Source organism: Eschrichtius robustus, chromosome 16 (assembly GCF_028021215.1).
Source record: "Eschrichtius robustus isolate mEscRob2 chromosome 16, mEscRob2.pri, whole genome shotgun sequence".
Classification (NCBI taxonomy): domain Eukaryota; kingdom Metazoa; phylum Chordata; class Mammalia; order Artiodactyla; family Eschrichtiidae; genus Eschrichtius; species Eschrichtius robustus.
In genome coordinates this window covers 11,191,264-11,218,420 of record NC_090839.1, presented here as the reverse complement: position 1 = coordinate 11,218,420, position 27,157 = coordinate 11,191,264, and the positions used below count along the sequence as shown (strand labels likewise).

At 50.7% G+C, this 27,157-nt stretch overlaps 1 protein-coding gene across 1 annotated transcript in view; it reads right to left on the bottom strand.

Moving 5' to 3' along the window:
• RIPOR3 (RIPOR family member 3) overlaps positions 1-21,960 on the bottom strand; it is a 72,709-nt gene extending 50,749 nt beyond the window's left edge. The window contains exon 1 of the mRNA XM_068524823.1: positions 21,629-21,960. Within this exon, the coding sequence (XP_068380924.1) occupies positions 21,629-21,631 (3 nt within the window). The 5' untranslated portion in view covers positions 21,632-21,960. The remainder of the gene's footprint in view (positions 1-21,628) is intronic.
• Between the last annotated feature and the right edge of the window lie 5,197 nt (positions 21,961-27,157).

Sequence of the window (27,157 nt, the reverse complement as noted above, 5' to 3'; positions counted from 1 at the left end):
ACAATTCTGAAGATGAATGGCGGTGATGATTGCACACAACAGTGTGAATGTATGTGATCCCACAGAACCATACACTTAAAAATGATCAAAATGGTAAATTTTGTGTTATATATATTTTACCACACAAAAATATCTTTCTTTTTTAAAATATTTATTTATTTATTTATTTATTTATTTATTTATTTATTATTTTTGGCTGTGTTGGGTCTTTGTTGCTGCGCGTGGGCTTTCTCTGGTTGCGGCGAGCGGGGTCTACTCTCCGTTGTGGTGCGTGGGCTTCTCATTGTCGGGGCTTCTCTTGTTGCGGAGCACGGGCTCTAGGCACGCAGGCCTCAGTAGTTGTGTCACGTGGGCTCAGTAGTTGTGGCTCACGGGCTTAGTTGCTCCGCGGCATGTGGGATCTTCCCGGACCAGGGCTCGAACTCATGTCCCCTGCATTGGCAGGCGGATTCTTAACCACTGCGCCACCAGGGAAGTCCCACACAAAAATATCTTAAATCAATTTTTGTAACATGTTGTAAGGTAGATGCTATTATTACCCTCCCCACTTCTTTAAAAGATGATGAAACACATTCCCAGAGTCACACAGCTTATGAAGTAGTAAAGACAGGCTTTAGATGCCAGGTCGTGCCCTTAAAGACTATGTTATCCTGCAAGAATTCTGTAGACACATAATCAGAGGGAAAAATTCAACCAAACTTAAGGTAGCAGGTGGAGTTAGCAGGCACCCAGTGCCAGATGGAGCTGTTGGCCCTCAGGGTGCAGAGTTCAGTTCTAAATTTATTCTCTGACCTTCTTGTGGGTTCTAAATTTGGCCAAACAAGTTCTTCCAGCTTAATCGATGACGTGAGTACATTGTTTTGAAGATCAAACCTTTTTCCTGGTATGAAAGTATAAAATAATGCAGAGTTTGTTTGAAGAAGCAGCCCAGTTGCCTGTCAACAGCCAGCTGAGGATAATCCTGGGCTTGCTGACGGTGGACACACGTGGTTACTGACAGATTTCTCAGGAACAGTGATTAACACTGTTTCCTGAACCAAGTCTGAAATTCTCCTCCTGAATGAACCAGAAACAGAGCGTCAAGAAAAAGCTTGGGAAAAAGATTCTAACCAGAACCAATCTTAAAATTTTCTTAAAATTACTAATTAAGAACAAAAGAGGACTCCAGATAATCTTCAGGCCAGGGAGGAATTGCAGAGTCTTCGGAGACTCATGGGACTCAGCCTGTGGGTCCCCACTTCTCTGGGAAGGTATCAGGGTGGTTGACTGGTCCAAGATCCCTTCTCAGACATCTTGCCTCCACCAGGTTGGAACAACCGTGTGACCTTTGTGGTCTGGCCACTGGTGACTGAATAAGTGTTGGAAACTGGACCCAGGAGAGACCATCCACTCACTGGCCGGAAACATACAACTTCTGGTGCTTGGCCTGAAAGGATGCGCCTGGACATCTGATTCCCTCCCTCAGGAATACAAATGAAGAGACATGGAAGGACATTTCAGTTGGTGCAGATACTTGAGCTGAAGGGTCATGGATATTTGGAGTTGGAATGGCCATTCCGGGAGCGCACACACACAGATGTATGTGGAAGAGGGACAGATGCTGTGGCAGTCTGGATCCCTGTGACAATGTTGAGTGGCTGGATCAAACTTCACCTAAAACCTACACTACCACTGGACTTTTCCATACATGGCCCAACAAATCTTTCTTCAAATTAGTTTTGTTAGATTTTCTGGAGTTTGGTGTTTGTTTTGTTTTGTATAATCAAAAGGAACATCTCTGTGACCGTCCAAGTCATCCCCTTCTTACCTAGAATTGTTACAGTAGATTTATGATCCAGAGAACTCAAACACACCACACCAAAGCAGGTAGAAGCCCTTTGAGACAGTTAGGATTCCAAGCTGTGTCCCTGCATGTCCCTAATGACAAGCTCCCCTTTTCTGGTCTGCAGCACTTGGAGGAGGGGCAAGGAGGCGAGGAGGATTTTGCTACAGGAACACGCTGTCCTCACGACGACCCCTTCTCGGTTTCAGAACTGCTGTTATCACAATCTCTCTGAAGGTCCTGGACAAAGGGTGAAGCCCGGAACTCCTGAGGCTGAAGGGCAGGTCGGGGGCCTGGGAGAGAAGGGGGAGAAATATGTCTTCCGTTTCCCCTGGCCCCTGCAGAATAGCTGTTGTCCACAGTGAGTTTAGCTGACAACAGGGACAAATAGCAGTCACTCAGCAGGCAGTGCCCCAGCGCTCAGGGCGCTCCTGGGGGTGAACCCAGTCTCATCCAGGCAGAGCGGCTCGGCGGTCAGTGGTAGTTCTGGGATGCGAATCTGCATCTAATGGGCTCCAGGTGTGGCACCTTTTCCAAAACGCTGCGGCGAAGCTCTGCCGACTTCAGGCCTTTGGCTGTGGCCACATCTGCCCTCGCATTTCCCTTCCAGCTGGTTCCACAATCGGCAGCCCCTCCAGAGGCTCCGAGGAGCTGACTGCTGATGAGAAAAGGATTCGCTGCAAACTTGACTCTCCCTCCAGCCTCTGCCAGACCCACCGGAGGTGTGGGTGTGTGCAGCCCACCTGGGAGCCTCTGCTTTTGTCATCAATCAGGCTGCCTTGATTAGGGCCAGACCCCGCTGAGGACGGGGAAAGCCAAAACGTATTCAAAGTAAATTTCCAAAGGAAATAAAGAAGCAATAATAATTGGCCACATCTGTGAAATCGGGTGCTTTTTAAGTGCCAGGTCCCAGGCCTGGGTTTGAGCTCAGGTGGTGACCATCATAGGCGCTGCCGTCATCACTGCCGTCCCCGCCCCCGACCCCGGGGGACCTGTTGTAGGTGGCGAGGCACAGCACCCTCGGTGTTTCTCCATCCGGGCCCCCCCAGCACCCTCTTTTGGGTGCTCCATCACTGCCCTGCCACGGTTTGGTTCCTATTATTTCCCATGGGCCCCCAGGGGCGTTGGCTCAACCGGGACTCCGATACAGATTCAAGTCCTGGCCCCACTTCTCACGGCCGTGCAACTTGGGGGAAGTCAATTCTCCTTCCTGAGCCTCAGTTTTCTCACCTGTACAATGGGGGGCTTGTTCTAGATCCGAAGTTTTCAAACCGACTGCACCTTTCTGTGGGCCACAGGCTTAAATGTCACGACTGGCATTTATTTACATTACTCAGCCTCCCCGGTGACGTTTTCCCAAGGGCACACCTGTGCTTTCTGGGAACGAGCGCGTGCTTCTCTGAGCCCACCAGCACCCTGCACACTGCTGCTGGGGGCAACGGGCCTAATGGCTCTCCAGCGGCTCACACATTCCGTTCTGTTTCTCTTCACCACGTCTGCCAGCCCAGTGCATGTGGCTCGGTCAGAACCAGGGTCAGGCAGGCCTGACCAGGAGCCCAGCTCTGCCCTCACTCAAGGGTGGCCATGGGCAGCGCGGCTCCCTCTCTCCAAGCCTCTGGTTCAGTGTCTGTTCATAAGGAAAATCTCCACTGCCTCCTCCAGGTTGTCATGTGAATTTGAGTTAAGATAATGCAGGCAAAGCTCTTAGCTTTGTGAGAGGCACACGGCGAGCCCAGTGTCAGTCCACACAAATTACTGAGTAAGTTCACGTCCCATACATCACTGTAGGCTCCTTGAGGTCAGGACCTGCCTTCCGTACCTCCCTATGGCCAAATAATCAGCTGGTTGTTTGACACGTATTTTCTTGCTCCGATTGGGTGAGGCTGAGTTGGGAGAATAATAGCTATGCCAGGACTTACTCTCCACTCTCTGGCTTCTTAGTCATTTCTCCTTCCCTCTAAGACAACCCTGATCCCCGTCCCCAGGAGGGAATAACTTCAGCATCACCTCCCATTGAGAATGCGTGTCTAGTAGAGCACGTTCCCGGGTTTTATTACATGTAAGGTAGGGCACCAAAAGCCCGTTGAGATCTCTGTGGATGGACAAGTGGTTTGACTGGTGGGTTCCGCACCAATCGTCCCGCCCACCGAGCTGCACTCAGCTCCAGGGGATATTCTCAGCAAGAGCTGGGTCAGTGGCCGAGCTTTCTGGCTTTCCTCTGACCTCAAGTCTATTTCTTTACCACGTGCCACAGCTGTCTGCAGTGGAAATCTCCACTGAGGGACAGACCTCCACTCAGTGCTCAAATCAGGCAATCCCACAGGAAAGGAGGCTGGCCAGAGTCAGGAGGGTTCGGTCCCTGAGTTCCTGTGTGACGCTGGGCAAATCACAACTCTCGGAGCTTTGGTTTCCTTTTCTCCATCCGCTTAGGAGAGAAATTGCAAATCGTTTCGGCTCCTGTTCTAATACCAGCTGGTGGACACGGGTTGCTTCCAAAGCAATATTAAGACGGAGTCTGAGGCTCCCTGGGAAAGGGTGCTGTGATCCGTTAGCAATGTCTGCCAGGAATTGAAGGAGGGAAGAATAGTATTTTGGTGGCACGCATATTGGCCTCCCCAACCCAGATGCTTTATAAGGTTCCTCAGAGCTGAGAACAGCTCAGATTCTTAAGATCTCATTGGATCAGACAGAACTTAAGAAGATCTCTCTGTTGATTTGACTTTGCTTCTAAAAGCACCAAAGGTTTCTCATTACGAATGATCCATGACGAATGATCCCTTACGACTTTTCAGTGCACACCACTGAGACTCATTCAGACCACCACATCCTTGCAGCCACCGTGATGGGTTCAGCCAAGGAAATCTCCTCCAGGCCAGGTCACTGAAAATCAGCCCTAAGATCCCCCACCCCTACCACCCCACCGGATCCAGCCATACCTGAACCTACACCTAATCCTAGACTTTTAAATTATGTAAACCAATACATTCTCTTTTTTGCTTGAGCCAGTATGAACTGGGGTTTTGTCACATGTAACTCAAAGAGTCTTAATGTACAGATTCTTCTTTTTCCCAGGCAGACCCCAGAATGGGGACCAAAGTGGGTTTAGCTAATATGACAGTGGGAACAGTTGGGGGTTTGTTTCTGTTTTTTCTCTTTGATCCAGTCAAGACGAGAGGCCTCGAATGCAGACACAGGGCACCAATTTCTTCAGATGGAGGTGCCTGGAAGACCCTTCCTGAGGGGTTTCTGTGATAAGAGGACATCTGCTTTGGATAAGTAGAGTCAAAAAGGAGGCAATTGTCTGGAACATATCCTTTTATTCCCCCCAAAGTTTTCAGGACTGCTGTCTCCTTAGCTTTCTGGGACAGTGAGTCTAGCTTGGTTGAATTTGTTTTAAAACATCAGCGTAAATCATACATACCCTTGGGAGGGAACATTAACCATCAACCAGCAAAGTTAATGTCCCTCCACCCCCCTCTCCTCCAGTTAAATGGACTGGAATCTCCACCCCATCCCCAGAGGGCCCTTCCCTGCCTTGTCTTAGAACATTTCAAAATTGGGTTTCTGCTTTTAAGTTCTTGACATAGCCTCCCTGCAGCTCGGCTCACTGGCCTGGCTCCCTCAGGCATTTCTGGAGTCCACCTCTTGAAGTTTTTTTCTGGGGCAAATTCTTTTCTCCCCCACCCCGCCCCCTATCCAGAGACCTGACGGGCACAGCAGCGGTGGGAGGATAGCGAAGGCTTTGGAGCCAGACAGACCTGGGGACAAATCCTAGCATGCCACATTCTCACTGTGTCATCACGGACAAGTTGCTTAACCTCTCTGAGTCTCAGTTTTCCTTTCTGTAAAATGGGGATAATAATACTACTCACTGTGTCTGTCTCTGAGAATTTGATGTTATAATGCTTGCCCAATGACTGACATAGTAAATGGCAGAGTATTAGTATTTATATCCTTCTCATTTAGATCGGCTTAGGTGGGGGCAGGAAGGAAGGAGGACGGAGAAGAGAGAAAGAGGAGAGTGTTTGGGAGCCCTCAGAACTTCCACATCATTCTACCCTGGGTGGTCCTGACCTGCTCTCCCCGGCCACCCTAGTTTCAGCATCCCAGGTCACCCCCTGGAGAACTGTCGGCTCTACCCTTTCAGAGGTGACAGACTGACCTCTTTGCTCCCAGGTAGGGAGACTGAGGCTGGGCCTCTGCCAGGTCGCAGAGTCTGTTGACAGAACTGAAGCTGTGACATGGTGGCTCTGACCACCCAGTCTCTGGCGCTTTGTCACAGCAGCCCTGAATGGGCTCAGACAGTCATTACACACCCGCATTGCTGTGTGTTTCTCCTTCAGCACATTTATCACAACTGTGACTGATTAAGTGTGTGATCATTTCCGTAACAGGTAATAATTTGAAAAATATTACTGCACTTTGGTCTCTGCCTTTGTGGGGAAACAGCCCTTCCCCTCCTGGTCCTCAGATACCCATCTGCCCGGTGAAGATGTAGATTTGTACAGAGGAATAATGAGCAGGACCATGGCTAGACTCAGTTCCTCATAATCTAAATAGATTTTGCCGCGAGACAGTAGCCTTAAAAGCCTCCACTGTGAGAAAACATTTTTTTCAATGAGCATAGCAAAGGCATAGCAATTTCCCAAATCACTGAGAAAGTAGAGAAGGTCTCCCTTCGCCTGTGACCCCGGGCTTGCTAACTGTGGCCGAGGGAGAGTACACAGAGGAAGCAAGGACCCCTCTGCCCCTCTCAGCTTCAGCCCAGAGAGGACAGGAGATGGAGGAGGTCAATGCTGAAAAGCACGGACTTAAGGGCCCCTGGGTCCACATCCCAGCTCTGCCACTTACTAGCTCTGTGACCATGAGCAAGTCATTTCACGTCTCTGGGCCTCAGTCTCCTCGTCTGTAAAATGGGACTAAGAGTACTTCCTCACAGAGTTGTTGTATTGAATGAGCTCACGTGTGAAGTGCTTAAAACAGACTCCAGTGTGTAATAGGCACCCTGCGTGTCAGCTGCTTCTATTTATCGGTGTTTTTATACAAGCAGGGTCAGCTCCAAAGGCAGGGGTTTGTGCTGATCCTCTGGAGGCTCAAGGAATAAGCTGCACTGACACCACCGCCCACCAGCTAGGGATGGGGAACCCAGAGATGCAGCAGGTTGAAGAGAAAGAAGCCCCGTGGTCCACTTTCCCCGACTACACGGGGTCCCCCCACAGCCAGGATGGGGCTCAACCCGTCCCTACTCAAGTGGGGGACATGCTGTTGGGGGAGGGGCTGAGTGACCGCAGCAGAGGCAGGCGGTGGACAGCCTGGGCAGGGGGCCAGGTGAAGTGGTGATGGCAGGTCTGAGCCAAGGTATAGACAAGCCAGCCAGGCAGGGCTCCAGGCCCAGAGCATGAGTTCTTCCAGCCGCCAGCTTTAGCCACAGATGCCAGAAAGGCAAGCAGTGATCCAGGCATCAGACGTGGCTGGAGACCCCGTCTCCTCCCCTCCATGGGGAGCCTCGTCATCAGTACCCCTCCCAGACACACAGACTCAGATGTCACTTAGAGAGGGGGCTGAGGGGGGAGCAGAGGGGAATCTGAGACTGAGCATTACCTAAAGGCCTGAAGTCCTGGATCAGATTAAATCTACCAGATTAGACTGAATCTAGCATTTTTCCTCGTTGCCCTGGAACTGGGGTTTGTGAGACATCTCAGATCAGTTACAGGAAATAAAGGCAGTCTTCTCTGCATACACATGTGACAGTGTGAGGAAACGTGCAGTCACCCCATGTCAGTCCCCAGGATGGACACTCCTGTGGGTGGCAACCACAGCTATCCTGTCCAGCACTGTGTCTGAAACGGAGTACATGCTCAGGAAATGTCCACTGAATATGTGAATGGCGACTCGATTCTGACTCGGAGTGGTAACAGACAGGTGGCCAATCTCTAGGACTGGGGAAGAAAGAACTCTTTTCTCAGCTTCCTTTGGGGGGCGGAGGGACAGGGGGGCAGGCTTTGGAGTCAGACCCAAGTGGGTTCAAACTCTGGCTTGGCCCTGGCGGTGGGCAGCTTCCAAAGCAGCCCCCAGCCACCCACCCCTGCTGACGGCCACCCTGTCCCCTTAAGTATGAGTTGGCCCAGTGACGAGCTTCTAATGAGTGGATATGGCAGAAGTGATGGGGTGGATGTCATCTCCAAGATGAGGTTATAAAAGACAGTGACTCAACTACACACACACACACACACACACACACACACACACACTTTGACAGAGCAAGCTGACGTGCTGGAGAGGCCCACGTGGCTAGGAACTGAGGCCCTCCCACCAACAGCCGTGGAGAAACTGCATCCTGCCTGCACCGCTGAGAATATTTGGAAATGGATCCTGCCCCAGTTGGACCTTGAGGTGACTGGAGCCCCCTGACCCCTTGACTGCAGCTCATGAGAGGCCCTGAAGCAAAGGATCCAGCCGAGCCAGGCCTGGACCCCCAACCCGCAGAAGCTTTGAGATTATAAACACGGGCTCTTTTAAGCCGTTAAGTTTTGGGATCATGTGTTACGCAGCTATAGATAACTAATACAGCCCCTCGTTACCTCCGTGCCCGGGAACCAATTACTCACACTTTATGTGCTCCCTCATCTAAAAATGTGCATAATGATAACTGCTATATAACTGCTAGTATAATTGCTCCTATAACCTCCTCACCTTATAGCTTCATCGTGAGGACTAAGAAAATGGATGAACGAATGAATGAGTGGGACCCCTGGCTGAGCATTGAAAAGATCACAGAATCGGGGAATGAAGCCCAAGGGTAGGTCGGAATGAAGCTGTGAAGAGCCCTCACTGAGCAGCTGTCACAAGGTCAGTGCCCTGCTGTCCCGCGGGGAAAGGTCCTCCACCGCAGAGAAGCCTTACCTCCAGCCTCACTTTGCCGACCAGGGCCTCCTGGGGCTCCAGAGGACTGTGCTCACAGCTGCCTACCGCCGGGGCGCCCAGCATCCTGTGGCCTCCCCCATACCCCGACACTGGGTTCTGCTGTCCCCTCTTCATGGATTACATTCCCCAAGGGGCTGCTGTTGCCCAAAAGCCGGCCAGGCTTGGCGCCGTGGAGATAAACAAGCCGAGAGCCACGGCATCTGAGAGCTCCAGAAACTGGCCTTTGTGGGAAAGCTGCAGCCAGCTGGCACAAGTGTCATGGCCTGGCCGTGGCCCCCGAGCAGTCAGACCTGGCGGTGACAGGACGAAGGGGAAGGGGTCAGGCCTTAGCCTTCACATGGCAACAGATGCCTGACTCCGGATTGGGAGAACAGACTTTGAGGCCAGATGCAGCGCACAGGGCCCGGGAGCCTCCGTGACTACGACGTCCAGTGCTCCCCACCCCAGGCCTACGTGATCCCCGCCCCTGAGCTGGATCCGCCGTGAGGCCCAGCCCAGCCCCCCGGCCCCAGCCCAGGCTGACTGCCCACAGAGACGCGTGTGCATCCCTTCCTCTCATCCAGGGTTGGGGCCCCCTGAGCAGAGGACCAGAGGGGTCACATGGCCGTTGTCTGTCCTGCCGTCGCTCCGAAGACGGGAATGTGAGTCAGACCTTTGATGTCCACAGGCGTGGAGACAGGCTGGCAGCCCATGGGCGACTCAGCTGTGGCAGGTAGTGGTTTGGGGGTAACCCCAGCCCTCCTCCTGGGTCCAGCTGATCCCACAGCTTCTTGGATGCTGGGCACGTGGGCCGCCCAAGCTGGGTGACGACCACTTCGGTACTGGGCTCCCAGTTGCCCTGAGGAAGCAGAAGGCTCCTGCCCAGTGGGCAGCGGGTGAGTTAGGAGCTGGGCCCTGGAGCCACAGCCGGAAGCCGGCGCGCTGCTAGCCTCGGCTCTTCTCCATACGCGGCCAGCCCCCCCACCGGATCGCGGTCCTGACAACAATGGTTGGCGTTAATAAGAACTTGCTCTATGCCGTTAGCTCAGGACGTCCCCGCAAGCCCCCAAGGGAGGTCTGTTACAATCCTTATCTTACATTCTGACCATTCCAATCAGAGGGTGAGGTGGGTTAAATCAAACCCAACTCCGAAAAATCATGGTCTACTCATCATTCGCCCACGTAGGGCTGTCTAAGGGGCTGGACGCAGGGGAATCAGGATTGGGACCCAGGTAGTCTGGCTTTGAGGCAGTGCTCTCTGCCATGTGTCTGTCCAGCCCCTACCTACTCGCCAGGCCCATCAACTGCCCACACAAAGTGCTGCGGGCTGGCTTTGTCCTTCGGGGACCCCTGACTTCCCCAGGGGTCTCCAATCCACTCACTCTCTCCACTCTGACAGAGCAACTATTTCCTGGCCCCAAAGCCCCAGTTGTTGGAAATTACAAGTTTTCTTTCCTGACTCCTAATTGCACACGTCTCCCATTAGCCAAAGCAAGTTCTTTCCACGGCGGCGTCATAAAAAGTGAACTGTGGGGCGTCATCTGGCCGCGCGCTCACTCGTCTCTGTCGGAGCCCCATCCCGGCCCCACCAGGCCCTACTCTCCCCTCGCCGATGCCACCAGCAAAGAAACAGCCCCACCAATGCTGCAAGGCCGTGGCCGGGCCTGGCCCGAGAAGTCGGGGCTCGTCGACCTGCCAGAGTGAATCACTTTGCGAGCATTTAATAGCATTGTCTTGATGATGAATAAATCACACCTTAATGGACCATTTTTCAATTTGTAGCCCCCAGTCAAGACTCCTAAAGTGTCCCCAGATGTGAGGGATGACGTGGCACGCCAGCTTCCTACCCGCAGGAGACCCGGGCACCGGCAACCCGAGGCAGAGCACAATCTCAGGTTCCCACGATAAAGACAAGATTCCTCCCCTGTCCCTTTACAGCCTCTCTGCTGGGGGGATGTTTCTGGAGAGAGGTGCGGGCCGGAGCGAGCCTATCTCAGATACTGGGATTCTGGGAAGGAAAGTATGGCAACCCCAAGCTCTCAGGGTGGGATTGGAGCGTCTCGAAATCTTGCCAGCTTTGGAGTCAGAAAGAAAAGGGTCTGAAGCCCAGCTTTGCTATTTGTCAACTGTGTGACCTAGGGCAAGTCAGTTCACCTATCTGGGCCTCAGAGATAATCACAGGACCACTTCACACAGCTTCAGAGAGGGCCGAATGAGAGAAGGAATGAAAGAAGCTCAGAGAAATACCCGGCACACGGTGTGTACTGCTTCAATAGGTGGTGAAGGGAGTGTCAATAATGGCGAATATTTATTAGGTGGTGTCGTAAGTTGAATGGTGTCCCCCCAAAATTCATGTCTACCCAGAGACCTAGAACGTGACCTTATCTGGAAATAGTCTTTGCAGATGTAATTAGTTATGATGAGGTCGTACTGGATTATGGTGGCCCTAAATCCAATGACTGGTGTCCTTATAAGAGGAGAGGACACATGGAAGAGGGCCAGGTGAGGGCAGTGAACGCCTGCTCATTCATTTGTTCTCTCGTTCGGGGCAGGTCCAACAGCACACTGGGCACGGACCCGGGGCTGCCAGCATCCACGGTGCAGGGAGCCCCCTGACCCTTCAGATACTCTGGAAGAATTCCTAAGGTCATCCCTGGATTTGCCCTCCCTGGATTTTCTACAGTCGCCCTGCAGTCGGGTACAGAGGAGGGGGAGAAACCCAGGCAAAACCACACTTCCGATCCAATCCAGCAGCAAACATCCCTCACCCTGGGTCAGGAGTGTTTGTCCATCGGGAAACAAGAACAGTTCATCTGAGTTTCTTCACCCTTTGTCCCAAGAGGCAAAAATGTCAGAAATGTGCAAGAGCTCTGGCCACAGAGGGACACTGTATCTCGCCCCCGCGGTCCATTTCCTGCACGGGGCTGAGGGTCAGGGTGAGGACCACTGCCCTGAGGGTCAGGAGAAGTGGATCGGCCCCTACTGTGCCGCGGGCCAGCTGTGGGGTGCAGGGTGAGACTCTCCCATCTCTGGGCCCCAGTTTTCTTAGCTGTAAAATGGGGGTGTTGACGCCTGATCCAGCATCGCATGGAGTTAAGTGCCAGCAGATGGCATAACCGCAGGTCAGGTCATATTGGGTGGTTTTCCTCTATTCTCTCTAAGGGGGTCAACAACATGAGAAATGGGGTCTTCCGTCAGTGCCTCCCTCAGGCCCTACTTTATAACCAGCGCACTTGGCCCTGTCAGTCAATGCATGTGATTCACTAAGTACCCACTGCATGCACGGCACTGTGCTGGTTTCTGGGAGGATATTTACGACTGTTAACACCGAAGATTAACAATATCAGCAGTAGCCAGCATTTATTGAGCATTTGCTAGATCCAAAGCATTATGTGCTTTGCCTCATTTAATTCCGAAAACAAACCTACTAGATAGGAATCGTCAGGACCCCCATTTCTGAAAGAAGACTCAGTCCAGAGGGAGGACGACTTGCCCAAGCCCACACAATTAGGTTGGACTCCGTTTATCCTCGATTTCAGACCAGATGCTGTGGCCTGCAAGTACCCACGGCCCAGTGGGCGAGGTGAGCCTGGACCCTCCCATAGACGCGACATTCCTAACCTGAGCTTGTGTTTCTCATGCCCGACACAGGGTCAAACGTTTCACCAATGTTGCATCGCTGAGACCTCCCAAGACCTTCCTGAGGAGTTGTTACCATTATTGTTATTACCTGGTTCATACAGATGAGGACATGGAGGCCCTGGGGGTTACATGGGTGGAGAGCTAAGAAGTCAGGACCAAAATCCAGCCTTCCTGACTCCTCCTGTGTCTGCAAAAGGGAGCCAGGCACCATGGTACTAAATCCATGCAGAGACAGCCAAGAGTATTGGAACAGAGATCCCAGGGGCCTTCCTGGAGGAAGAGGATCGCAAAAGATGGGCTGAACCTGCATGGCACAGATTTCCTCTGTCCAGGCCAGCTCAGGCATTTGCCAGAAACTTGGGGACCAGATGGCCTCACTCCTCTGAGGGACTCGGAAGGAATCTGTCCCACCTGGCTCGGGAGGGCCTGACCCTGCCCTGCCCCACAGGCCGGTCTGCATGCCAGGCCGGGGCTGGCCCATGGCCCACACATCTCTCCTCATTCTGCAGGCCCCGGGGAGGAAAGTCCAGAGCCAAGGTTATCGTGGGGTTCACATACCCCGGGGAGGGGTGGATACACAAAGCTACAGGTCATTCAACGCAGCATGACTTGCAGTCACAAAAGATTGGAACCGATGTCACGTCTATCAACAGGGGACTGGGTTAAGATACTTTGGTACAATCACATATGACTCAAGCGTCAGAGGAGATCCTGAGTCCATAATAAAAACTGACGTTTAGGAAGGACTTTACATGTGGTCAGGGTCTCTTCCAAGTGTATCCACTCATTTGGTCCTTACAGCAATCTCAGGAGGGGCCATGACCATCACTTTAAAATGAGGAAAGTGAGGCACAAAAAGCTCAAGTCCCTCGTCCACGGCTCGTGGCTACGAACAGTGGAGCCGCGATTTGGTGCGGGCAACAGAGGCTGGCTGGGGACCAGCCTGCCACATGGTCTCCCAGCTTCTCTGTCTTGACAAGAGCCCTGGCGCTCTTGGAACCCGGGAAGGAAGAGAGGCACGCAGACACCCTTCAGCGCTCCCTGCCCTGTGCCAGCCTGGGGAGCAGGTGCAATTAGAAGAGGCTTGACTGAGGCGTCCTCGTCTGAAGCGGATTCTGATAACTCAGCCGCTGTGGTAGCCAACTTCTCCTCCAGCCAATTACGGCCAGCGGGGCCCACTGATGATTTTTACAGCCTTTCCTGGAGTCATGACAAGGAAAACTAAATGAGCTACAGGACCCCTTTCATCACTAACAGCCGGGTATCACGGTCGGGGGCAGAGGAAGGAAAGAAAAATCACTTTTCTCCCCCACTCTGAGCTAATCAACAGAACTCGAGCCTGGACGGCCAACATGTTGGTATTGAGAAAAGCTGTTCTCAAGCAGAACTAATTGGCAACAGAAATGGAATCTTCCCCCCCCCCCAAAAAAGTATAAACATGCTTTCTCCCTGGGAATTACCCTTCAGAATAGGTATTCCAGACGTGTGTGTGCAATGGCCCAAGCACGGCCGTCAGCTTCACATTGGCGAGGCCAGGGACGGCCTGGGCCGGTCACCACTCATCCCGGTCGGCCCTTCTGGCAATAAGATGGTCGCCAAGGTCAATGGCCAGACCAGTCCAGACTGGAGTGGACGTCTCCACTCCTGTTACCCAGCACCCCCGCCCTTCTCCCAAGAACAGCAGCTGGCTTTGGGGCACCTCAGGCCCTGATTCGCCGACACTGGTTTGGGTGGAATTGATTCCCCCTCAGCTCCAAGGATAAGCCTTGTCAGTTGCTCATGCCAAGGAACGTATTCCAGGGATATTTCAGGAATGGGCATACAAGCTAACAAGATACAGTACGGCGCAAGAAAGGAACACTTCATGAGGCTTCTGGAAAAGAGAGCTCTTGCCACTTTAGAGGTGCAGAGAGGTGAAGTAATTTGCCTAGAGTCACACAGCACGGTGGTAGGGGATCCAGGATTTGCACCCAAGTCTGTAGGACTGAAGAGTTTGCAACACTTAACTGCTAAGCTCTACCAAGAGGGGGAATAAACTCCAGAGGAAGCCAGACAAGCTGGATCCAAACCCAACTCTGTGTGATTCCAGGCAAGTTACTTAACCTCTCTGTTCATCAGTTTCCAGACCTGTAAAGTGGGGCTTATAAGAGTACCTCCACTTGCGGGACCTGAGGGTTGAATGAATTTACAGCAATACATGTAAAGTGTGTGGAAAAGTGCCTGTCTCACGGTGAGGATTTACCCTTACCCCCGTCACACTGTTTCCCACATGTGATGAGAGTCAGACTAAATAAAAGCAGGGGAAGGGGAGGAAGGAGAGGTCGATGCTATCAGGTCAAGGTCTTTAATCCCTACCCCACATTTACCTTCCTGTAGCATAGCTGTCAGGCTCGGTTCCCCTCCAGGAGCAGCCATACCACAAAGATGTGGCACATCAGGAATCCACAGCCCGCTCAGGCTTGGGTATTCTGACCTGGAGAGACAGAGTCGATGGCAGCTGGGCCTGTCCATGTGGTGGTGGTCGAGATCCAGGGGAAATTCCACTCATTCAAGTGGCAAAAAAGTAAGACATCTGACGAATGCCACATGGTTGAGGGTGGGTGGGAATCGGTACAGCCACATTGGAAAATAGTTCAGTATATTATTTCATATTCCCTACGACCCAGCAGTCCTACTCCTGGGTACACATCTGAGACACACGCCAGCATGAATGTACTAGGACAAGTGCAAGAATGCTCAAAGCAATTATGTTTATAACAGCAAACAGACAAGCGGAAACAACCCAAAGGCCCATAGACTTGGAAGACAAATTCTGGCATACCGCAGAATAGCATACAGCAGTGAAAATGAGACAACAGCAAGCCGTATGCAGACATAGATGAATTTTAGTGATAAAATGCTTTAAGAACACATAGGTACCACAAGACAACATATATCTTTTTATAAAGTTCAAAAATAAGTAAAAGTAAATAATATATTATTATGGCATAAATATGTGAGTGATAATACTATTTTTTTAAACAAGAGAAATCAGGATGATGAGAACATTCTGGAGATGGATGATGGTGATAGTTGCAAAACATTGCGAGCGTACTAAATGCCACAGAATTGTATCCTTGAAAATGGTTAAAATGGTAAATTTTATATTATGGATATCTTACTACAATTTTTTAAAAACCAAGGGAAAGATAAACACAAAATTCAAATAGTAGCTACCACAGTGGGAAGGAGCACATACCTGGTTATAAATAATTGTCACAGCTGTTTGTGGGTTGGGTGGGTAAATGGGGCCATTCAAGTGTCTCTTTCACCTGGGTTGTGATTAATTCAAGTCACCTGAGGTCCATTTTTTAAAGACTTGAGGAAAGCTCTCTGGACCTGGGTTTGGGGACCAGGGATCTAGTGGGTGCCACTGGGCAAGTGAGAAAAGACCTCGGGCCGTTCCCGCTGCTGTCGACCAGGCATCAGCCTATCTGGCATCTGGCGAGTGGGCGCAACCAATGGTCTGGAGGCACCACTTAAGCCCACCTCCTCATGCCTCCGCCTGCAGGGCCTTCCCCTCCCCTCACTCATTCTCCCCTGGGGAGCGAGTTTGGAGGGCGATGCTGGGCTCGCTCCTCGGCGGAGGGCTGCCGGCAGCGCTGGGTGGTGGGAGAGGGGATTCAACTCAAGGGACAACAAGGTGACAGCCACCTGGCCGAGACAGAATCTGTGTCCCATCACCTGCCTGACTCCTGGGTTTATCCGAACTCAGGTAAGAAAGAGGGGGTTGTTTACCGGGTCCTCCAAGCCCACCTGAGACAGACAAGGGGGGGTGAGTACAGGGGCCACATGAAGAGCCTGGAACCTGGGCCTGGGTTGGTCTGACGGGCACATGTGAGGATGCACGATTCCACAGACTCTCACTGTTTTGCAAAGGAGCGGCCGCTTGGTGAGTTAGCACGGGCTATTAAAATGCGGTATTCATAAATGAAGTGTGGCATGCAGCTAGAGGTTCCCAGGGACCCTCATTCAGTCTGACTGCTTTGTCACCCTTGGCAACGTAGCAAAGCAAATATGCCATAAGTCTTAACTGAGTACCTACTATGGGATACAGCACTGAACAAAACAGGCCAAAAAAAAAAAAAAAAATCCTGCCCTCAGGAAACTCACATTCTAGTAGAGGATATTTTGCAAAAGAAAAATAATATATTATTTTTAGATGATGGAAAGAGGTAAGGAGTGAGCCACGTGGAGATCTGGGAATGAATGTCCCAGGCGGAGGGGAAGGCAAGTGCAAAGGTCCTGAGGCAGTACTGAGCCTGGCTCACTTGAGAACAGTGAGTGTGGCGAGGGGCAGGGCAGGGCAGAATCTGGAGATGAGGTCCAGATTCTGCGGGCCCTGGTGGCTGTGGTTAGGAGCAGGGAGCCAGGCCTGCGGGGAGGAGGGTGTCCTGAGCAGAGGAGGGGCAGGATCTGACTTCCTTTTAATAAGACCTGCTGGCTGCAGGTGTAGAACCCATCAGAGAGGCAAGAGGAGAAGCAGAGACGTCTGTGAGGAGGCAACCACAACAGTCCAGAGAGGGATGATGGCCGCGGGGGCGAGGGTGGCAGCAGTGGAGGTGCCGGGAAGCCATCAGCTCCCGGAGACAGGTTGAGGGTAGAGCCAATAGAATGTCTTTTTTACTGAAAAATGGAAGCAGCTGGGCTCTACTCATGTGTTTTGCAGTCAAGAAAGTTTGAGACCTGGTTTGAAAATAGAGATGTGGTTGTCAAAACGGCTCCCTTCTCACAACCTCCTGGGGCTTCTGTTATGCAGGCATTGAAAGGAGTGGTTTAGGTCTTCATGTGCTAACAGGGAAAGACACCCGGGGTGTATTGTCAAGTGAAAAAAGGAAGATGCAGAATAAAATGTAAGAATGACCTCATTTTTGAACATTAAAATTACATATACGAGTGAATGAATGGTCTGGAAGAATAGACAGTGGTTACCTGGAGTGGGACCCACTGAGATTTAAAGTCAAGATTGCCCTTCCTACATGCAAAATAAAAGAATCAAAAAACCCTGGTTTTAGCTCCTTTTAAGATTGCTGTGGGCAGGGCTCGCTTCCTGCCATCCCAGCCTCACTTCTCATAGGCGGCCAGGGTCCCTACCTGGGCCTCCTCCTTGGCTAGGCCTGTAAGAAGGCAGAACAGGGGAATGAGAAATATTTTCCTCTCGTGCTTGCCGGCCTGGGAGACTGGAAAGGGCCCACCTGGCTCCTAGGCTTTCTAAAAATAGAAAGTTGTCTGTACTTTCCAATAGGTTTGGCTTAGCTGTTCCTCCTCCATGTTCCAAGACGCCATTTTGATTAGAGAATCATGTGTTGTGCATGACAATCAAGGATGGTGGGAGCGAGACCTGAAAAGAGATGAAATTTACAGGGAGCTGCCCTTGATGGGACCCGGAAACGCCCTTCGAATGTGGAGGGGCGGGGGGGGCGCAAATGGGGGGCACCGAGAATGCGGGGACCCAGGGCCTTTGTGCTGCCTGAGCTGGGGCCCTGGATGCAGCCGGTGCAAATAACACCTTCTGCCCCTCCCAATCTCTGCATCCATTCCAGCGCTTAGGGCAGGAGAGAGGAGTTTGGCTGTTGGGTTTGTTTGAGGCCAGAGGAGGAAGTTGAGGGATTGTGTCCAAGGCCCAGTGCCTGGAGTTTGAATGCCTTTGGGTGAGAGCTGAGGACGGTCCATGACAAGATTTCTAAGACCCTGGCCACAAGCATATATGCTATGGGGCCAGTGGTGTGTTTGTCAGTAAAGGTTTAACAACCAGCTTTCCAGGGGAAAGTGTATGTGCGTGTATGCACGTGCACACGTGTACAGATATAGTCACTTACTCATGCTTGCACACATAAACACATATATACTCAGGTTTACTATAGATTGTATTGATGTAAAGGATGTATAGCACACAACTTACAGATAAACATAAAATGTACAATAGCCCCCCCTTTTGTAAATTTCATATACTCAGTTGATTCACACAGGACATTTTTGTTGATTTTTGCCCCCAACTCTTGTATCTGTTGTCACCCTATGGTTATAATTGATGAGTGACTGTAGTTCTTTCCAGAATGTTGGCTGATATCTGCCTTTACCTTAAGGACTGAGACAAAAATGATACACCAAAGAACAGGTCGGAACTTTCCTGGTTTGTCGGCGAAGTGTGCAACGTCCCTGCTTTTTGGTGTTATTCCCACTGTAACAATGAGAGACATGACACACTTTTATGTTTAACCTGCATCATCCTTTTCTCCCTCCCTTTCTTTGTCTAGATCACTTTGTCTGTTGATCTAGACAATCAACAAAACAGTAAATCAAGCCCTGAGCTGTACTGTTTGCCAATTCCCGTAGTGTAATTACTCCCACCATGGCCGACTTCGGGCTACCAACTTAAGTCGCAAAAAATGCAATTGGGAAGAGATCTGCAATAGTGCACTGTTAGGGGGTGTTCCCACCAGACAGACACACCGGATGTGAATATCCCCAGAAGAACCAGTATCAGTAACATGTAGTTTTAAAAACTGGAAAGTGATGAGTTTTGAGTACTTACGACCTTTGTTTTTTTTAATTTAATTAATTAATTAATTAATTAATTAATTAATTTGCTATGTTGGGTCTTCGCTGCTGCACGCGGGCTTTCTCTAGTTGCAGCAAGCGGGGGCTGCTCTTCGTTGCGGTGCGTGGGCTTCTCATTGTGGTGGCTTCTCTTGTTGCGGAGCATGGGCTCTAGGCGCATGGGCTTCAGTAGTTGTGGCACACGGGCTCAGTAGTTGTGGCTCGCGGGCTCTAGAGCGCAGGCTCAGTAGTTGTGGCGCACGGGCTTAGTTGCTCCGTGGCATGTGGGATCTTCCCGGACCAGGGCTTGAACCCGTGTCCCCTGCATTGGCAGGCGGATTCTTAACCACTGCGCCACCAGGGAAGCCCCACGACCTTTATTTTTAATTAAATTTATTTAATTATAAGTTTATGTAGCTTCATTTTTAATAATGGCTCTGGTTAGCAACGAGTTCACCAAATTCCTGAAAATCTGACAATCGGCTTTCGCGAGCCGGTCCAAGCTGGCTCCAGCACACCACCCGTGCAGGGGCCACACGGCAGAGAGTGTCACAGGCTGGGGAGGAAGCCCTTCCCTCCACCTCTGCCCAGAACCCAGAGCAGCTCAGGCACTAAGCAGTTGGAGTCTGGCCCCACCAGATGGGTGCTGGCAACAGTGAAGTTTCTCCCAGTGGCCTTGGGGGCAGAGGCGAGGGACCAGTTTGCAAGCCAACGTGAGACATCCCTTTGGAGCTCCCCAGAAAGAACTGGGGGACCCTGGGGATGCTGAGCTTCCAATGACGCGTAGGTGAGGGCTCTGTAAGTGGCAGACATCTGGGTTAAATCACTCTGTGCCAAACCTAAGCTGCGGGACTGAGCTGGGCTTTCAGCATTTCATGAGGCTTTTCTGAAGCTTGCGGGGTCCTAGGACTGTTCTCACTGACAGCAGTCACGGGGCACTGCACGCCAGCAATCACTTCTTCAAGCCCATCTTAATCCCAGACTCCTCCGGCCCCTTCCCTGATGCGCTGGGGGACTCGCGGGGAAATTTTCCTCCTCTTTAAGCTTGTATCTCACCCACGTTTAGAACATAAGTGCCTTCCAGCCAGAGTCACAGCATTTTAGAGTTGCAAAGAGATTTTAGAGATTTCCTAAAATAATCTCGTCTTATAGATGAGAGAAGGGGAGTGACTTGCTCAAGATTACAAAAATCAAGGGCAGAACTGGGTAGGATGACCAACTGTCCCGGTTTCCCCGGGACTGAGGGGGTCTCCTGGGACAAGTTGGTCACTCTTGAGCTAGGACCACCAGTCGGGTCTCGACTCAAGCCCAAGGCAGAGGGTCTGGGCCAGTCCCAGAAAGAAAAGGAGTGAGTACAGAGCTGCTGCAGGATGGAATTTTCCAAGGGAAGAGAAAAGAGGAGGCCACATCTGGGTGCTGGGACTTCCAGCTCTACCCAGATGGCTGGCACCCAAGGGATTTCCCACCTGCCACAGCCCTGCTGTGGATTTCCCAGCCCTTGATGTAACATGCCAACTCCTTGTTGCTGCCAGGGAGACACTAGCTGACTTTATCTGCATCTCATCTCTTGGCTGCTGTCACCACAGCTTCAGGGATGTATATGCAAATGGCCTACGATAATATTAATATGTGATTCCCCCCAAGGGAGGCATGTGGAAAGCACTGTATGTGTTTCACAATTCTGTTTCGTCCAGAGGAGCAGTGGGGGCCCAGAATGATTCGAAACAGATTTTTGAAAAGGCAAAATAAAACTGGAACAAAACCTCATAGAGGCATGTGCCACTCTCCCCACCCCCAGCTCTCCCCACCCCTGCCTAATATTAACCCTCTTCTCTCATTCCCCGGGAGCCTCGTAAAGCAAGTGGCATCAGGCCCTCTCCATTCAAGCCAGGAGCCCCTGCCCATCCCTGGGCTGACATACCCTCTAAATAGTTGCAGGGTGATCAGCCTGCTTGCTGCTTCGTCTGTCCCACTGCTCTGCTTCCTCGTGCACATAACACTCCCCTGACACCCTCTCCTCCTTCACCTCTGCTTCCTGGGATAGTCACAGACTCAGAGAACACAGAAGTCCCAGCTACTCCTGGAGGTGGAGAGCTTCTGAGATCTGATTCTCATCTCTGCCACCCACCAGCTGTGTGACCTTGGGCAAGTCACTTCATTTCCCTGTGCCTCCATTTGCTCAATGTACAATGAGAATAAGAGTAATAATCCCTGTCCTGCCAGGGACTCATGGGGATTCTCTGCGCTAAAGCTTCAGCAATGCCTGGCACAGTGCCTGGCATGCAGCAGACCCACAAAACATAGCAGTCATAGGGAATTCCCTGGAGTCCAGTGGTTAGGACTCTGCACTTTCACTGAAAGGGCCGGGATTCATTCCCTGGTCAGGGAATTAAGATCCTGCAAGCTGCCTGGCGCTGCTAAAAACAAGGAAAAAAACTGTAGTCATAGTAAGAGCCCCTTAAAGATCACCTAGTTCAACCCCTCATTGTAGGGATGGACAAAGGGAGGCCCAGACAGGGGAAAGAACTTGCCCAAGGCCACACAGCAAGATGCTGCCATCTCATCTCAGCCTCAGCGCTTGGGGAGCTCCAGGTGGGATGTGCGGACGCCCTCCTCACACCCCGACTCCCTCTAAAGTCTGGTCCACGGCAGCTGCATACGAAGCAGTCACTTCGCACTCACCATCGAGCAGGTCTCGACATTCAGGGCCGTGTCACGCCGTCCTCCTGGAAGCAGCCCGGCTTTCTCTATCGCTGAAGCGAGTGTCGGCTCCCATCGGCTGCGGGACTCCGGAGACCAGCCTGTCCGGACTGGCCGCTGGAAGATGGCCTCGGAGGACCCCCTGCCCGCGATCTTCCTCGTGGTGCCGTGGGGACGGCGCGCGGCCGCCAGCCGGGCTCCGATAAAGCAGCCTGGCTCTTATCCGGCCTGTGTCAGGGTGCAGGCGGCCGCGGAGCCGGGGTTCCAGGAAGCCCGCCTGGGGCCCCCCCCACGCCGGCCCCGTTCCCCCCGGATGCTGCCTGCCGCTCTGGCCGCGGCCGATTGCCCGTCAGTGTCACTGTGAGCTCTGCCAGGGAGAATTCCATGCTGGCCCCCTGCAGGCGGGGCCCCACCCCTTCACGGCCCACCCCGACTCGCATCTTGGCAAGGGGACCGGGGAAGGCAGCTAATTTCAAGTCCGCACGGCGTTTGTGGTCGTGTCCTGAACTCTCCACGATTAATCACGCAGCATCTGATTTCTGCTTTGCCTCAGAGGGGGGTGTGGGGAGGCCTGGAAGTTTCTGTTTACTCATTCTGCACCGGGCTTCGTGCTAATCACAAACAGACGGGACCCAGCCTCCCCCTCCCTCCCCCGCCCTCCCCCGCCCTCTTCTCCCTCTTCTTACCTTGCCACTTTCGGGTCCCCCACCTCACTCTTTCTCCTTTCCCTCCTTTCTTCCCTCTTTCCCATCTGTTCCCTGCCTCTGTCCCAGATCCGGTCCTCCTTACAACCCTTCCTCTGGTCCTGGTTCCCCCCAAGCTCCCTCTGCACCTCCCACTTCTCCTGGGATGTAAATTAGCTTGGCCTTTTCCCTTTACATCTTTACAGCTAGTGGTCAGCTTCTTTTACTGCCTCTTTTCTTTCTTTACAACCTAATTAATTCAGGGTTTGCCCCGCCGCCCAACCCCCATTACATGGGTGTGTAGAACTCCTATGAACTTGACGGTGACTCCCAGTCAAGGGTGGAGTCCAGACACAACGCACTGCTCCTTTGGTCACCTCGGCACATCTCGGCTCTCGGCTTTCGGATTCTGCTCAGGGATGGACCCAGGAACAAAGGCACCATTCATCGCCACCACGCAGAGCCCACCCCCCAGCCATGGTGCCTCCCAGCCTGTAACACCTAGGGATAAATTTCTCTCTGCTGCCCCTTGGCTCCCTGCCACCCTGCAGCCACTGCAGACAAGAAACCAGGAGTAAACACCCCCAAAGAAGAGAAACTGACACCCCTCCCCACAACCACAAACACACATACTCTGAAGGGTAATTTGGCAAGACCTTTAAAAACCAGAAATGAGCTTAAGCTGCCACCCAGAACATCACTTAATGCACGTCCACAAGGTGGCATGCACATAGAGGTTTGCTTAAAAAAAAAAGTTTATCACAGGCAACACTGGAAATAAATATCCATCAAAAAAAAAAAATGACTGGTTAAATAGAGTATGAAAGAATCGTACTATCCCAGGCAGGGATTTAGAGGGTGAGCTGCATCTGTATGTAACAATGGAGATGGGTCTCTAAGACATATTATTGTTGAGTGAAAAGAGGGTCAGAATGATACGTTCAATATCATCCTGATTGTGTAACCCTCCGCCCTTATACACACATAAAATGAAATGCTATGGAAACACATACAGCCAGGAAAATAGTCTGGAAAGATATAAACCACACTGAGCCGTTACCTCTGGGAAGAGGGGGAGGCAGAAGTTTAAGGGTGGTGCTCTTACCTGTAGCAGCTTCATTCTGAAAAGTGAAAATGGATTCATCTATTACCTTGATTCTCAACCAGCTTCCTTCACCAGTGACATTGCACCCCATACTCGGAGAAAATTTCATCCACCCGTTTGCCTCCTTGGACTAGCTCAAAGAATTCTATAATCTGTCAGCTGAGAACTGAACAGCAGTCCTGAGGAGTGAACCCAGGAGTTCTACAAACACTCCAGTTTGACCACCTCTAGTCAGGTGTTGGGACCCAGAGCCGAAAGTGACTTTCCACTGAGTGAAATTCCTTAAGAGCCAGGGAGCTGTCAAAGTTACTCCGGAGTGGGCTTAGGTCTCCTGGGAAAGGAGGCCAGCAGATCTGTATTTGAAAGCAAAGTATCGGAAAGTGATGGCTTGGTTTCAGGAAGCAATGTCACCTCCTCTAACTTATAAAACATGAAAACCATTTTGAAGCGTTTTAAAGGAGTGAACAAGTTCAGACTTCATGCCAAGAAAAGGGCTGCCGAGAAGCACAGCTTCAGTTCAGCCGTTTCCCTCCTGCTCACCGACCAAGTGCACGACCACATCTCACAGGCACAACAGGCAGGCCAGCCTGGTACTCCACACGAGGTGCTTCGCATGTGCTGTGATGTGATGGAATTCGCCAGAATGCTCTCTGTCCCCCACTTGTCCAGTGCCTGCGGGCTTTGGGAATTCGGCTGGGGAGTTACTATAGAGAAGACAAGTGATGCTTCTCACAGCCCCAAGCCAGTGGGGGCACCAGCCCCTCCAGCTCGTCCTCCAGGGCAGAAAGGAGCCCCAGATTTGGAGGCGGGCAGTCTCAGACTTGGTGTTTCCAGCCGTCTGAGGATATGGCAGAGCATGCAGTTCCCAAAGTGGGGCTCACATAGGGTCGGTGCCCAAGATGACTTTGGGTGACACACAGACTGGGCACTGAACAGCACTGCCCCTAGAGTGGGAATGTCATTTCACTCCTGTGACAATTCTCTTCCCATCCCGTTTGGCCTGGGACAGAGTCTCAGCTTTGTGCTAATCTGTCTTTAACACCTCTACCATCTACTAATCTCTCTTTCTGACAAAGAGAAAGCAGGCCTCAGGCTTAGGTCAGCCAGCAGCCCACAGCATCCAGCTAGAATCCTGTTTGGCAAGTGATCACGGTTTTCCACTGTCTTCCACTTTCCTATTTGTAATTTTTTTAAGTTTAAAAGGGAATCCATCAGCTAAGGGAAAATCTAACAAAACCTTAATAAGGCACAGAGTTTAGTTAATGATGAGGCATCAATATTGGGTCATTAGTTGTGACAAATGTACCATAGCAATGTAAGATGACAACAAGAGGGACAATTAGAAATTGGGTGCAGGGTATGTAGAGTTCCCTGTACCGTCTTTGCCACTTTTCTGTAAGTTTCAAACTATTCCAGGATTGAAAGTTTAGTGGTGGTCACTTTGTAATGTGTAGAAATATCGAATCACTATGTTGTGTAACAGGAACTAACATAGTGTTGTAGGTCAATTGTTCAAAAACAAACAAACTCATAGAAAAGGAGATCAGATTTGTGGTTACCAGAGGCGGGGGTTTGGGGGAGGGGGGAATTGGATGAAGGTAGTCAAAGGTACAAACTTCCGGTTATAAGATAAATAAGTACTAGGGATGTAATGCACAACACAGTTAATATAATCAACACTGCTGTACATTATATGTGAAAGTTGTTAGGAGGGTGACTCCTAAGAGTTCTCATCACAAGGAGAACATCTTTCTTTTTCCTTTATTTTGTACCTGTATGAGGTGATGAATGCTCACTGGAGTTATTGCAGTAATTATTTCATGACGTATGTAAGTCACATCATTATGCTGTACACCTTAAACTTATACAGTGCTGTATGTCAGTTATATCTCAATAAAACTGAAAGAAAAATAAGTAAATAAAATTGAAAGTTTATTTAACTATGTTTAATGGACCCAGAAAAAAAATAAGTCCATGGTTTTTTGTTGTTGTTGCTGTTCTTTGTTTTTTTTTAATCGAGGTAGAGTTGATTTACAATATTATATTAGTTTCAGGTATACAACATAGTGATTCAATATTTTTATAGATTATACTCCATTTAAAGTTATTATAAAACAATGGCTATATTTCCTCGTGCTGTATAACATATCCTTGTTGCTTATCTAATTTATACATAGTCGTTTGTATCTCTTAATCCCCTACCCTATCTTGCCCCTTCCCCCCTTCCCTCTCCCCACTGGTAACCACTAGTTTGTTTTCTGTATCTGTGAGTCTGTATCTATTTTACTATATACATTCGTTTGTTTCAATTTTTAGATTCCACATATAAGTGATAACATAGAGTATTTGCCTCTCTTTGCCTGACTTATTTCACTAAGCATAATACTCTCTAGGTCCATCCATGTTGTTGCCAATGGCAGAATTTCATTCTTTTCATTCCATTGTGTGTGTTTATATGTATGTGTGTGTATGTGTGCATTTGTGTGTGTGTGTGTGTGTGTGTGTGTGTGTGTATACACCACATCTTCTTTATCCATTCATCTGTTGATGGAAACTTAGGCTGCTTCCATATCTTGGCTATTGTAAATAATGCTGCTATGAACATGGGTGTGCACGTATCTTTTTGAACTAGTGTTTTCGTTTTCTTCTGATACAGACCCAGCAGTGAGACTGTTGGATCATATGGTAACTCTATTTTCAGTTTTTGAAGAAACTCCATGCTGTTTTCCATAGTGGCTGCACCAATTTACCTTCCCACCAACAGTACACGAGGGTTCCCTTTCCTCCACATGCTCGCCAACACTTGTTATTTGTGGTTGCATGTTGCTTTTCTTTAACTGTATGTACAGAGAGAAACAGAGAGACAGCAAATGTGGCAAAATGTTGACAATTGGTGTGTCTGGGTGAGAGGGATACGGGGGTTCTTTTTTTAAATTTTATTTGTTTTTTGGCTGCGTTGGGTCTTCGTTGCTGCTCGGAGGCTTTCTCTAGTTGTGGCGATGGGGGGCTACTCTACCTTGCGGTGCACAGGCTCAGTAGTTGTGGCGCACGGGCTTAGTTGCTCAGAGGCATGTGGGATCTTCCCGGACCAGGGATTGAACCCGTTTCCCCTGCATTGGCAGGCAGATTCTTAACCACTGCGCCACCAGGGAAGTCCTGTCCTGGGGGTTCTTGAAGGTATTCTTCCAACTTTGCTGCAGGTTAGAAATTTGTTGAAACAAACAGTTGGGAGAGAAAGTAAATCAATGTAAAGAAAAATATTTAGTACATAAGAACCCAGGTGGCAAATGAGTGTACCAAATTGTCAAGGTGGTGCTGAGTTGCTGGCCTTTGAGGGAAACTAGGCTAAGAGGTGGCCTGGCGGGGAGATCTGTGGCGACTCCAAAGGACCCTCACAAGTCCCTGCGTGGCCACACTCAGTCCCTGTCGCCCACAGAATCTTCTCTGCCGCCCTCACAGGCACACAACTTCCAACAGCATAGCATTCGTAACACTTTCAAACCATTTCCCCATCTCTACCCCTCACAGCATCCTGTGACGTTGGCAGGGCCGGTGTTATCATCCCACGTGCCAGGCTGGGGATTTCGGGGACAGAGATGAAGAAGGAGGAAATGTTCTAGTGGGAGACAGGCATGTAAACAGAAACCTACAATGCCAAGTGCTAATTTCAGCCCAGGTAGTAAGGGCCAGGGGGGCGGGGCAGTGAGGGAGGGCCCTTCCTCC